This window comes from Trematomus bernacchii, unplaced genomic scaffold, assembly GCF_902827165.1.
Source record: "Trematomus bernacchii unplaced genomic scaffold, fTreBer1.1, whole genome shotgun sequence".
NCBI classification, from domain to species: Eukaryota; Metazoa; Chordata; class Actinopteri; order Perciformes; family Nototheniidae; genus Trematomus; species Trematomus bernacchii.
This window is the reverse complement of record NW_022987720.1, coordinates 17,107,252-17,119,176: the sequence shown is the minus strand read 5'-3', so window position 1 is coordinate 17,119,176 and position 11,925 is coordinate 17,107,252. Positions and strand designations below refer to the sequence as shown.

The window sequence follows — 11,925 nt, the reverse complement described above, 5'->3', positions numbered from 1 at the left end:
GACTCAGACTCAGACCTGGAGAGGGCAAGTGTGGGAGGGACAGACCTGAGCAACAGACAACAACAAAGGATAACCACACCGGATAAGAAACACAAGTTAATTTTAATGAGATTATTAAATAAAAATCATATATCCCGCATGTAGGCAGGAATAAATGTTAATTTCATATGAACACAACATTTACATGAGTATGAGAAAAAGGACGATCTGGTAATTAAATATTCGACACATTTTCTTAGTCAAAGTACTGTTGCATTTCTCTCATATCTTTCCTGAAGAAAGACAAATAGTCACATTAAGTCACACAGAGGTAAACAGATATCCTTACTTTCACTGTAAATACAGTACAGTAACATGGCTGGGAAATGTGTAAAACCAACCAATCTGAATCTGACAGAGATGGGAGATGTCTTGATGCTACGATGGCTGAGGGTACCGGATCTGTAGATGAAAAGAAGAAAACATTTACTGGTATGTTGACTTTTAAAGTGATACCACTCAAAGATGGTGTAGAACATATCATACCATTTTGTATACATATGATAACCCATGGGTCTGTTTGAATGTGTTTTTGTATCAGACAAAAACGCACAGAACAAGACCTTAAGGAATACTTCCAAATACTATTTGGATAATCCATTAATTAAACCTTGATGTTCTCACATAACTCCAGGGTGAAGAAAAAATTCAAACGCGGATAAAACAGCCACTGTAAAACTAACGTCCATGTACAACAAAAACATTGTTTTGAATACTAAGGTTTTGGCACAAATGCATTGCTAAATGAGACAAGTATTGTGCAGCTGTTGTGTGAGATTCTTCATTCACCGTGGAGGAATGCGAGAAAAACAACGTTTTCTTCAACAATCCAAGGTAACAGTTAAAGGTGGGGTAGGTAATTTTGGAGAAACCAGCTCGAGTGCGCTAGAATTTGAAGATACACTGCCGGAAAAAATCTGCCACTTCCTTACAGAGCCCTCCTCCAACACATACGAACGCGCACATGACCAATGAGGGCACGAGATAAGTTTGTGCACAGATGGAAGGCTGACAGGCAGGTAGGCCATCCAGTTATTTTAGCCGGGCCGGCTAAAATGATTGGTCGTGCTTTTTACAGTACTACGGCTTCCACAGATGACATTTTTTAATGGATTTTTTTGTCAAATCACTTAAGATATTCATTGCTATCGGGATGTTAAGAGCATTCCATGGAATATAACAAAAAGTGTATCTCGAGCCGGTTTCTCAAACTTACCTACCCCACCTTTAATAGATTAAAACATGTTAATTTAGGGGGTAAGGTATTCCTTGAACATCTGCAAGTCTGAAAACACAGCAGGCACAAACCATTCAGGGTGATAGGAAAAAAAAGCAAGGTGAGGAGGCATAGTAATCTGCACATTACTCTCCTAGTTTTAAAAGATTCTATTCACAACTGTTCATATGTGACCTTGAGTTGTGTATGGCCAATTCCAAAGGGACTTACCCACTCCACTGATGTCTACTGACTCTGCACAGGCCAGAAAGCGAGCTACATGAGGCGAGCAGGAGGCAGGTGTGTCCGGGTTTTCTCTCAGGCAGCGCTCAAACTCGACAAACACCCCGGAACACTCTTGTCTGATCTTCTGAATCACTGGGCTATAGAAACACATAAGAGAAATTAGGAATAAGATACAATTTTGCTTTTTAGATGTGGGTGTGAGGTTGAAGAACATTGGAGTGAATGTACAGATATGTGACCTTACTGGGATGATGTGCACTGTGCAACGTTTATCTTCAGTTCATGACACTTTGACTGCCATGTAGATGGGTTGGAGGCCACACATGACCCATATGCCTCCATTTCTTTATTGCAATACTTTGCAGTGATATCCATAGCAGCCTGCCTGAAAGACGACACATGTTAATCATTCAGTGATTGTCGACACGTGCCATAAGCCATCGATCAACCTGATACACTTTCTAAAGCAAGCACAAGCAATATAGTAAACGTAATTAAGTAGCTATATGGTGGTAGAAAATGTAATTATTTACGGTCTGAATCTATCTCTCTATAGTACAGTACCTACTTCCCTAGACTAGAGAACATAGCGAATGTTTTGTTGATATGACCCATGTTTAAAAGTCTTACATGTTGTTCTTTTTAGGCTTTCCTCAACCGAGAAGCTGATGAATCAAGGTTATAGCACCAGCAGTACTGCATGTGGAGCCATGTCTGTTCCGTAACGACACTATACACACCCTCTGATTGGATGGAAATGCAACAATCGGAAATAGTTCTAAAATCTTATTGGTTCCTGCTTGTGTCAATCTCAAATGTTAGCCCACCCCCTTTGATGACGATGCATTTATTAAAGTGGTATACACCTAATATTACACTAAAAGCACTCCACGACGAATACAGCTGATATTTGATATATGTATATTATTACGTAGCGTAAACTTGAACCTTAACCACATTTTTTTTACCGTGTTGGTATAATAAATGAGTGTTTTTTTCCAGTTCATTTGTGATGTACTCAGACAATCTTACGTGTCTTTGCGTGTTGACGTATGCGGAAGCTACGGCCAGAAACCGAGCGATTCAGTAAACGGGCTCCGAAGGCTGGACCGAGCACCGCTCCGTGTGTTGAATCGTATTTTACCGACAACAGCACGACGGGGTGGTGGTGGATGATAGAGGGGGGGCAGAGGTGTGAGTAAAGTACAATGAACGACCCCAAGAAAGAGGGAAATATGGCTGCAGATGGGATCCAGACACCGGGAGAGCTGCAAATGGCCCCCTCTGAGAACCACAGCCAGCATGACAGCAGCACCGGCGACGAGCTGGTGAGCTCGGTGACGCTGTACCGGCGCAGGCCCCGTCTACTACACGGCACAGTCCTCCCGTTTCTGGCTGTTCTCTATCCAAGCTGGATGTACGTGTGGTTCGGAGTGTATGGAGCCTCCGAGTATCCAGAGGCAGGCCTCCTGTCGCTAGCCGCTATCGGGATCGCGCACGTCCTCACAGCGCTCTCTGGTTATTGGTCCGTGCACGCGCACTGCTTGCTCACTTGTTCCAAGGTAAACATTATTTATACAACAATAATAGTGGGGTATGTTTCAATGGTATCCACTGTTTTTAACATATCCATTTAACATAGAATTCAAAGGTTTTCAGGGTTAGCACTAATTCAGGAATCATTGCTTGCTCAAGGGCTCTATAAAAGTAGGCAGGTGTTAGGAATGGACCCCTGCTAAATGTTTGAGGGGCCACCAATAATCAAACTTTCCCTGCTGGAATCAGCAATGACAGTTCTCACTGCCACTTTTGTCTTTGTTTCAAGTTATGAAAAGGTCTTAGTGATTTGTGCACATCACCCATGGTTGTTTTTTATTTGAAACACTTTTATTTTTGTAATTAAAACAATTTTTTCAAAGTAAAAGCTTGCCAATACAGAGAACAGCATAAATGAAAACACATGTTACAGACAAAACAGAAAAGTAGACAAAACTAAAAGCAACTCAGAGTCAAGCATGTAAGTGTATTAACCAGGAAAGGAATGGGCCTCTTATATTAATTTGGTTTAAAGCCATTTTGCAATATTTTCCATTTTTTACAATTCGGTATGAGCATTTGTCACCTGAAAGCATAAAGAAGCCCTGAAAGCTCATAGAGTGTTGCCCGGCTATTTTCTGCGTAATTGATGCAAACGATGCGAGGCAGCAGACCATGAAATGCCTTTAAGTAGTAGAGGATTATAAATAAAATAAAACTTGTATCAAGCAAATCTAATGCCTAATTGCTGATTCATACATATGGTGGTGTCAAAGTAAAACAAATCTGTGTCTATCATTGTATGGTAATAGGAAATGTAATTCCAGAATATGTCAGAAAATAAATGTTCTAAAGTTTAAGTTTGTTTTTCCTAAATTCAAGGGTAATTAGCTTAGCATTTCTTTGCGTTCTGTCTGTAGGCAGTTGTGTAAGAGAGGCTAAATCATACAAATACATAAAAATTGATTTGTATCAACAATGTAATCAGGTTAGCCTAGACATTTATTGTTGTTAAATGTAAGTAGAGGATTCTTTAAAAATGGACCTGAAGTTCATATTATGGACAAAGCAGCAGAGGCACACAGCAAAAATAACAGTGACCCGGAACAGTGTGTGAATTTGTCACCTGTTTATTTGCACAGGAACAAGATCCAAAAAAGGCTACGCTGGCTAAGGTCGTTCCCTGCCCCAACAACGGTTCTGCCGAGCTTGTGGCACTACAGAGGGACCAGGTCAGTTTACATATTTACTCTTTATTCCAAACGTCTCCCAAATCTATTGTTCTCTGTATTTTTTGTCACACACTTTAAGATTAAAACTTCTAAATATACAATCAGTAATTACAATAATTAAGCTTTCTTGATTAAATGGTGCTAATTAAAATGGTCTTTCTTTTTCTGACCTACAGGATGAAAATGACGAGGAGATTTTATCTTTTGAGTTTCAAAAGATCCGCTACATATTTGACCACAAAGAAAAGAAATGTTTTCTTCCGATAGCATTCCCCATAGACAACCCAATGGGTGACTTTCAGTCCTGGCGTGGCTACCAGGAGGAGGCGGAGCTCCGGGCGGCAGAAAAGCGTTTCGGCACCAATAGTGCTGAGATGATGGTGCCAGATTTCCTGGAGCTCTTCAAAGAGAGGGCCACAGCCCCCTTTTTTGTTTTCCAGGTATATATATTTTGTTGTAAAAATACTTCTCAATAAATATCTTTAGATATGATGTGACCTTATAATGAAGTCTGTATCCATTTGAAGTAATCTGTTTCCTGCCATCCCCCAGGTGTTCTGTGTTGGCCTGTGGTGTCTGGATGAGTATTGGTACTACAGTGTTTTCACGCTGTTCATGCTCGTGGCGTTCGAGGCCTCTTTGGTCCAGCAGCAAATGAGGAATATGTCCGAGATTCGCCGCATGGGAAACAAGCCCTACATGATCCAGGTAGGCTAAATCACGTTTAAAACCATATCCTTATATTTAATAAAACAAAAAGTATAGACAAACAGTGTCTTCCATGTAAAGCATAACTCATTTATCTTCATGTATTTTATGCTAGGTATATCGCAATAGGAAGTGGAGACCTATTTCAAGTGATGAGCTTGTCCCTGGTGACATTGTCTCAATAGGTAATGTCCTATTAACATTTGTCAGACTTCTTGCCACAAACATCAGATTGACTCTGTTACTGAGGGTTTAAAATGTGTATTCTCCACTACACAGGACGTTCGCCCCAGGACAACTTGGTCCCGTGTGATGTGCTGCTACTCAGGGGCCGTTGCATTGTGGATGAGGCGATGCTGACCGGAGAGTCGGTGCCCCAGATGAAGGTTAGAGGCAAACTAATATATACATGATGACACTGTACAGATCTGAGGGCGTACACTTTGGAATGAAAGCCTTATTCGCTCTAAATGGCATGTCTTAATCTTACTGTGGGGTATTGTAATCACTGCTGTGTTATGGGGTGTGCAGGAGCCAGTGGAGGACTTGGACCCAGAGCGAATCTTGGATGTTGAGAGTGACTCTCGACTTCACATCATCTCTGGGGGGACAAAAGTGGTCCAACATAGCCCCCCTTTAAAGGCCAGTGCTGGACTCAAACGTAATTACTCATTTCTGTCTTTTTTCAGTTATCTGTTACCAACAACATATGAAGGCTGTTGTAAATTATAATGCGACTATTGCCCATCTTCTTCATAATCAAATCAAGATGAAAAGCCCATTAATCTTCTTTATGTGCAGCTGTCGACAACGGCTGTGTGGCCTATGTACTGAGAACAGGATTCTACACCTCTCAGGTAAGGAAGTTGCTGAATGTTTTACTTACTACGCTCAGTTTTTTATTTCAATGCATTGTTCTAGTTTGGCTACATGTTTAATTTAGCTTTGAAAGTGTACTAACTGTGTGCAAAAAAAACTTGCCTCCAGGGTAAACTGTTGCGAACAATCCTCTTTGGTGTGAAAAGAGTGACGGCAAACAACATGGAGACTTTCATCTTCATCCTCTTCCTCCTTGTGTTTGCCATTGCTGCAGCTCTTTATGTGTGGTTAGAAGGTGAGATGCATAGAACCAATTTTATACAATGTAATTCTTATTGAACACAGACATTCAAAGTGTTTGCAAATAGCCGGAGGTTATGGCATATTTAATATTTAAAAACTCTCTTTTTCCTTTGTATCACACCTGCAGGGACCAAGGATGCTAGCAGGAACCGCTACAAGCTGTTTTTGGAGTGCACACTAATCCTTACTTCAGTTGTTCCACCAGAGCTCCCCATAGAGCTCTCTTTGGCAGTTAATACGTCTCTCATCGCCCTGGCTAAACTGTGTATGTCTGTTTGCTCCTATCCTGCATGTGTTAAAGAGCAATTAAAAGACCTGGACAAAGCAGCTTATAATACAAAGCAGCTTATAATACAAAGCTTGTTACAGCAGTAGTTTGATTCAAATCCTCTTGTCCCCTTCTTAGATGTTTTCTGTACAGAGCCCTTCAGGATACCCTTTGCAGGGAAGGTGGAGATCTGCTGTTTTGACAAAACAGGAACACTGACCAGTGACAGCCTGGTGGTACGAGGAGTAGCAGGCCTCAGGTAAAACATGCCAACCACTGTTGTTCCTTCATCAAAACTTGTGAATTACAAACGCAGTAAACTATGCTATGGTTAAGGTTTGTAAATACTTTGTGTTTGTAAATGAGTAATAACTTTGTGTCTATTACAGAGAAGGAAAAGAGGTGATTCCCGTATCTGAGATTCCAATTGAGACGCATCGGGTGGTGGCCACCTGTCACTCACTGGTCACTCTGGATGATGGACAGCTGGTCGGAGATCCACTGGAGAAGGCCATGCTGACAGCCGCTGACTGGAGCCTCACTAAAGGTACTAGGATCCCCCACTAAACGCACAGTGCACGGCAGCGACTGTTGTGTCGGAGAACATGTGTGTGCTTAGGATTGGATTGTGTTGTGCTCTGTCGAACCGCTATGCTGTGTTTAACTTGGTGATGTAATTTGACCAGAGTATCTTAACGTCAAGTTACGTTTTTAATAAGTAAAAACAAGTCTTGATTGATCAAAGTGAATGGGGGTCGTGTTTAACAACAGCTTGACTATATGAAAATATGTGTTTTACAAAGTCTTACAAAACTGTAACAGTGTGAGTAATTGATATGAAACTGCTCAGCTTGTGGGTTAATGTGGCTTTAAAGTGAAGCTGTTCTTGCATTTAAATCTGGATGTTCGTGTTAAGTTACCTTTGCTCTTAATAGCACTATGCGTGTCTCATTTACTCTTGCCATTTAAACAGATGAGAAGGTGTTCTCTCGGGGTTTCAAAACTCAGGGACTTAAGATCCACCAGCGTTTCCACTTTGCCAGTGCACTGAAGAGGATGTCAGTCCTGGCCTCTTATGAGAAACTCGGCTCCACTGAACTCTGCTACATCTCAACTGTCAAGGGAGCGCCAGAGACACTCAGAGGAATGGTAAATATCCTTAATACAGACATGCTCTAGTCTAATCATGTGTGCTAACCAACTGGCGTTCTAATGTGGCTTTTATTGTAGTTTTCAGAAAGTCCAGCAAATTATGACGAAGTCCACAAGGAAATGTCTCGTGAAGGGGCTCGAGTGCTGGCCTTGGGTTACAAAGAGATTGGACACCTCAGTCATCAGCAGGTTCTTATTTTATTTTATTCTAAAACTATCAGAGACTGTCTGGTCCGAGCAGGTTTGACTGATCTTTTTGCGTTTCATAGGTCCGGGAGATGAGTCGGGATGCTCTGGAGTGTGACTTGCATTTTGCCGGGTTCATGGTTGTGTCCTGCCCGCTTAAGAGTGACAGCAAGGCCGTCATCAGAGAGATCCAGGAGGCATCTCATCATGTAAAGAAGCTGACAACACACCATTCTGCATACACTCTTAAACAGCATGGTTTATAATTGCTTTGACTTTGCTTTCAGGTGGTGATGATCACAGGCGACAACCCTCTTACGGCGTGCCACGTAGCAAGAGAGCTCGCCTTCATGCAGAAAGAACACACACTTGTATTGCAGCAAAGCCCCGATCAGGGTAAGACAAGTCTTCACTTTACAGAATAACATGTTTTACTCATGTAGTGGAGAACAATGTCTGTTTAAAAGGTTGCATCTAAAGGGCATCACCATTTTTTTTGTAATCCTCATGCAATGGGTGTTTTAACCAACAACAGTACAGAATAATGTACCTCTAATGTTTATTTCTAGGTGCGTGGCAGTGGGAGTCCATTGATGGCAGTGTGTGTGTACCACTTCCCCCTCCCTCCATTTCCTCCTTCGTGAGTCAGTTTGACTTGTGTGTAACAGGGGAGGGGCTCACCAGACTGAGCTGTGACACCAAACTACTCAATAGCCTCTTGCCTTACGTTCAAGTGTTTGCCCGTGTCAGTCCAAAACAGAAGGTAGGTCCCAAAAAACGTACATTACATGGAGCTTTATAAACCACTACCACAATAGAGTGAGATAGCAGACCAAGTTTAGCCATCTCAAACATCATTAGTGTGTTTTTTGTTAGAATCGAAGGCTGTTATACAAAAATACTTTGAGATGTAGACAGATGTTATTCTACAATACAACAGCAAAATACATGTATTTGAACTAGTTGACACCACTCATGTTGTGTGACTGGGGGTTGTTATATATAATTATGTCATTTTTGAATGTATGTCAGATTCAATGTACTGTACAACAGTATCAAAGGGTGAACATTAAGGGTCTTTTGTTAGTCATGAGCTATAATAACCTCCTGTTCTGTTTCAGGAATTTGTCATCACAAGTCTTAAGGGGCTCGGTTATGTGACCCTGATGTGTGGTGATGGCACAAATGATGTTGGAGCTCTCAAACATGCCCACATAGGTAAGATTTATCAACCACCAAGACTGAAAGCATTTGTGTCCCTATATATGAGCCCCAACATGTAGTGATGACCTTTATTTCTCAGGTGTTGCTCTGTTAGCGAATGCACCTGAGCGAATGCCTGAAAGGAAGAAACGGGGGAGAGAAAAGGAGCCCGCAGCAGAACCCAGACCTTTACCACCCGTCAGCTCAGGAGGGAAGCTGAGTTCCAGAGCAGCCCGGCAGAGGGTCATGGCCCAGAGAGAAGAGCAGCTTGCAGCACAAAAGGTGTGTGTCTTCAAAAAGGGCCTTCTTCCTGAATAGTCTACCAATTACTAACGGATTTATTGTACCACTGAATGCAGCATGGTGGCTTCCTCCCTAGTTACCAACATTACCAAATAAACATATAGCCTAAAAAAGAGAATAAATGTGTGTCTGTTAAAAATGTGTAGTTCACTGGTCTTAACATCAGGGATTTATTCACTAACAGGAGAGGATCAGTCAAGTCTTACGGGAACTTGAAGAGGATCAGATACAAGTAGTGAAGCTAGGTGATGCTTCCATTGCTGCCCCCTTCACCTCCAAACTCTCATCCATACAGTGCAGTAAGTAACATACATTTATGATTTCAAATCTGTGCATGTTATGGTCCCCACATCTGAATTTTTGTTTGTATCCCCCCCCCCCCCAGTCTGCCATGTAATAAAGCAAGGTCGTTGCACTCTGGTAACAACACTCCAGATGTTTAAGATCCTCGCTCTGAACGCCCTGGTGCTGGCCTACAGCCAGTCTGTACTCTACCTCGAGGGGGTCAAGTTTAGTGATTTCCAGGCAACACTGCAGGGCCTGCTCTTAGCCGGATGCTTCCTCTTCATCTCTAGATCGAAGGTGAGAATTTATGTTGGAAAATACAGGCTCTACATACTTGGGACTGATTGTTATTCAAGCAAGTGTGTCTTTACTGAATGTTCCTTTCTACCGTGACAGATTAACTTTTTTACCCCCCTCTGTTTATATAGCCACTGAAAACGTTGTCTCGAGAGCGACCCTTACCAAACATCTTTAATCTTTATACGGTGTTGACTGTGCTGCTTCAGTTTGCTGTTCACTTCTGTAGTCTGGTGTTTCTCTACAAAGAGGCACAAAGCAGAAGTCCTCCAAGGTAAACCCAACTAAGACAGAGAAACAGCAGTTAAATATTTACAATAGTCACATGACATTTATAAATGATAATGACATTTCCCTTGTCCTTTTTTCCCCCGCAGATCGGAGCGGTTTGCAGATATATATAAAGAGTTTGAACCTAGTCTAATCAACAGCACCGTGTACATAATGTCGATGGCCATGCAGATGGCCACGTTTGCCATTAACTACAAGGTACTTATTCTTAATACAATTGGTATTTACTGTCACTACATTCTTTTATGTAAACTCATGGCATTTCTTGTTGTGTTTGTAAGGGTCATCCCTTCATGGAGTCTCTCACCGAGAATCGACCACTACTATGGAGTATCGCTCTGTCAGGATTAGCGATTGTGGGACTTCTTTCTGGTTCCTCACCCGAATTCAACGAACAGTTTTCTCTTGTAGATATACCAACTGAGGTGAGTGGAAAATGATTAACCATCAACCGTTATGTTAAAGTAGCCTCCTAATGATGATGTTCTTCATGAGGTAACCTTCTTCCCGTTTACTTCTTTGCAGTTCAAATTCATCATTGCCCAGGTTCTGGTAGTGGACTTTGTCGCCGCTCTGCTGGTGGATCGTATACTGCAGTTCCTGCTGGGCAAAGGATCTCTCAGGCTGCCTTCTTGAACTCAGTGCCAAAAGCTACCGTTACCCTTACCAACTAAACTGTAAAGGGAGAGAAGACTCTGGAGCAGGAGGATAAGAGGTGTTGTGATACAAGACAGCTGAGACAGTCATGGCCTGCAGTACTGTACACTCTGTGTATCCCTTCCTTCTTCCAATTCTCTCATTTCTTTATAACTCTTTTCTACATTTCTCTCTCTTTCTTCCTCTGTTCCTCCCTGCTGCTACACAAGGCCATGAAGACAGCAGTATTGAGTGGAGTGCGAGAGCGCGAGACTGTGTGCCATCCAGAGTGAAGAGTACAGGCACACAATGGGGCATTCTCCCAGAGAACTGCAAAAGTGTTTTTGATTCTTTTGAATACTCTCTTTGATTTTGTAAAAAGTGCAAAACATCTCTAACAGACTTATAAAGACTTACAGATACAAATGTTGAAGTCTGTCAAATGTTGTGTTGGGTACAAAAACTGATGTGTGTCTTCACTTGGAGGGGATGAGCATGCTGTTCATGAACTATCCTGTTCCTATAAGTTGGTAAGTAAAGAATGATCCTAGTATGAGAATATAGTGTACCTGAACAAAGAAGACAGTTCTTATTAAACCTTGTATCATCATATGACACATGACTCGGGACAAAGACAGTTGTGCCATCTCTTTAAGAATCAGTTGATGGAAGACAATCTTGTACCTTTGGTGTTAACTTGCAAACTGATCTTAACTCGCTAACATGACAATCTCAGGAGATTAGACATTGATAACGGTTTGATATTTATCTTTGATAAACAAACTACAATATCTTAAATAAATCACTTTCCCCCCCTAAAAATATCTGAATAGAAATCCAATCCAACTGCATGTTTTTTATTGATTGAAAACTCATGGATACAGACATATGTGGCCTAATGATTGCAAATAAATGCAAATGTGTAGTTATACCACAACTGGACAAGAAGGACAAACTTCTTTTTTGGGGGGATAGCAGGGCTTTTCAATTTTCTATGATCATGATAATGAAAATGTTACAGTTTCTCGTGCAAGTCTCATTTCATTTCAATAGCTTTCTTCTGATGCAACCCAATTACTCAAAATAAATGCAGCATTGTATTACTACACTAGACGATAAGGCCACACCACACTTCAAAAAGTCAAGATTATTTTCAATACCTTCCATGTCAAAATAAGGTTATAGTCTATCGGAGGGTTTATCAT

At 41.5% G+C, this 11,925-nt stretch overlaps 2 protein-coding genes across 3 annotated transcripts; one reads left to right on the top strand and one right to left on the bottom strand.

The window, feature by feature from the left end:
* Window positions 1–83: 83 nt before the first annotated feature.
* Window positions 84–2,707, bottom strand: LOC117493430 (coiled-coil-helix-coiled-coil-helix domain-containing protein 5). 2 transcript variants are annotated; one of them, XM_034143981.1, is made up of 4 exons: window positions 2,534–2,707; window positions 1,746–1,886; window positions 1,487–1,638; window positions 84–441 (listed from the first exon to the last, which is right to left on the bottom strand). In XM_034143981.1, the coding sequence occupies exons 2-4, from the start codon at window positions 1,874–1,876 to the stop codon at window positions 296–298; spliced, it is 429 nt and encodes a 142-aa protein (XP_033999872.1). In that variant the 5' UTR covers window positions 1,877–1,886; window positions 2,534–2,707; the 3' UTR covers window positions 84–295. The 2 variants fall into 2 exon arrangements, with proteins under 2 accessions (XP_033999872.1, XP_033999871.1); XM_034143980.1 differs by lacking the exon at window positions 2,534–2,707 and adding an exon at window positions 2,132–2,249.
* On the top strand, window positions 2,652–11,335 carry atp13a1 (ATPase 13A1). Its single transcript, XM_034143923.1, has 25 exons — window positions 2,652–3,063; window positions 4,180–4,269; window positions 4,446–4,709; window positions 4,822–4,977; window positions 5,093–5,162; window positions 5,257–5,363; window positions 5,509–5,638; window positions 5,779–5,834; window positions 5,965–6,091; window positions 6,227–6,364; window positions 6,506–6,626; window positions 6,757–6,914; window positions 7,341–7,516; window positions 7,598–7,708; window positions 7,789–7,914; window positions 7,993–8,101; window positions 8,275–8,468; window positions 8,827–8,923; window positions 9,009–9,190; window positions 9,396–9,510; window positions 9,597–9,793; window positions 9,925–10,067; window positions 10,171–10,282; window positions 10,366–10,509; window positions 10,610–11,335. Exons 1-25 carry the CDS (start codon window positions 2,710–2,712, stop codon window positions 10,718–10,720), a joined length of 3,588 nt encoding a protein of 1,195 aa, XP_033999814.1. The 5' UTR covers window positions 2,652–2,709; the 3' UTR covers window positions 10,721–11,335.
* Window positions 11,336–11,925: the final 590 nt, after the last annotated feature.

Excerpts from the sequence above, each read along its gene's own strand:
- atp13a1 (XM_034143923.1), top strand. The coding sequence starts at position 2,710 with ATGAACGACCCCAAGAAAGAGGGAAATATGGCTGCAGATGGGATCCAG. Across the intron at positions 3,064-4,179 it reads GCTTGCTCACTTGTTCCAAG|GAACAAGATCCAAAAAAGGC; the intron begins GTAAACATTATT and ends TTATTTGCACAG. Across the intron at positions 7,709-7,788 it reads GACACCTCAGTCATCAGCAG|GTCCGGGAGATGAGTCGGGA; the intron begins GTTCTTATTTTA and ends TGCGTTTCATAG.
- LOC117493430 (XM_034143980.1), bottom strand. Across the intron at positions 1,639-1,745 it reads GCACAGTGCACATCATCCCA|CCCAGTGATTCAGAAGATCA; the intron begins GTAAGGTCACAT and ends GTGTTTCTATAG. Across the intron at positions 442-1,486 it reads AGTAGACATCAGTGGAGTGG|ATCCGGTACCCTCAGCCATC; the intron begins GTAAGTCCCTTT and ends TTTCATCTACAG.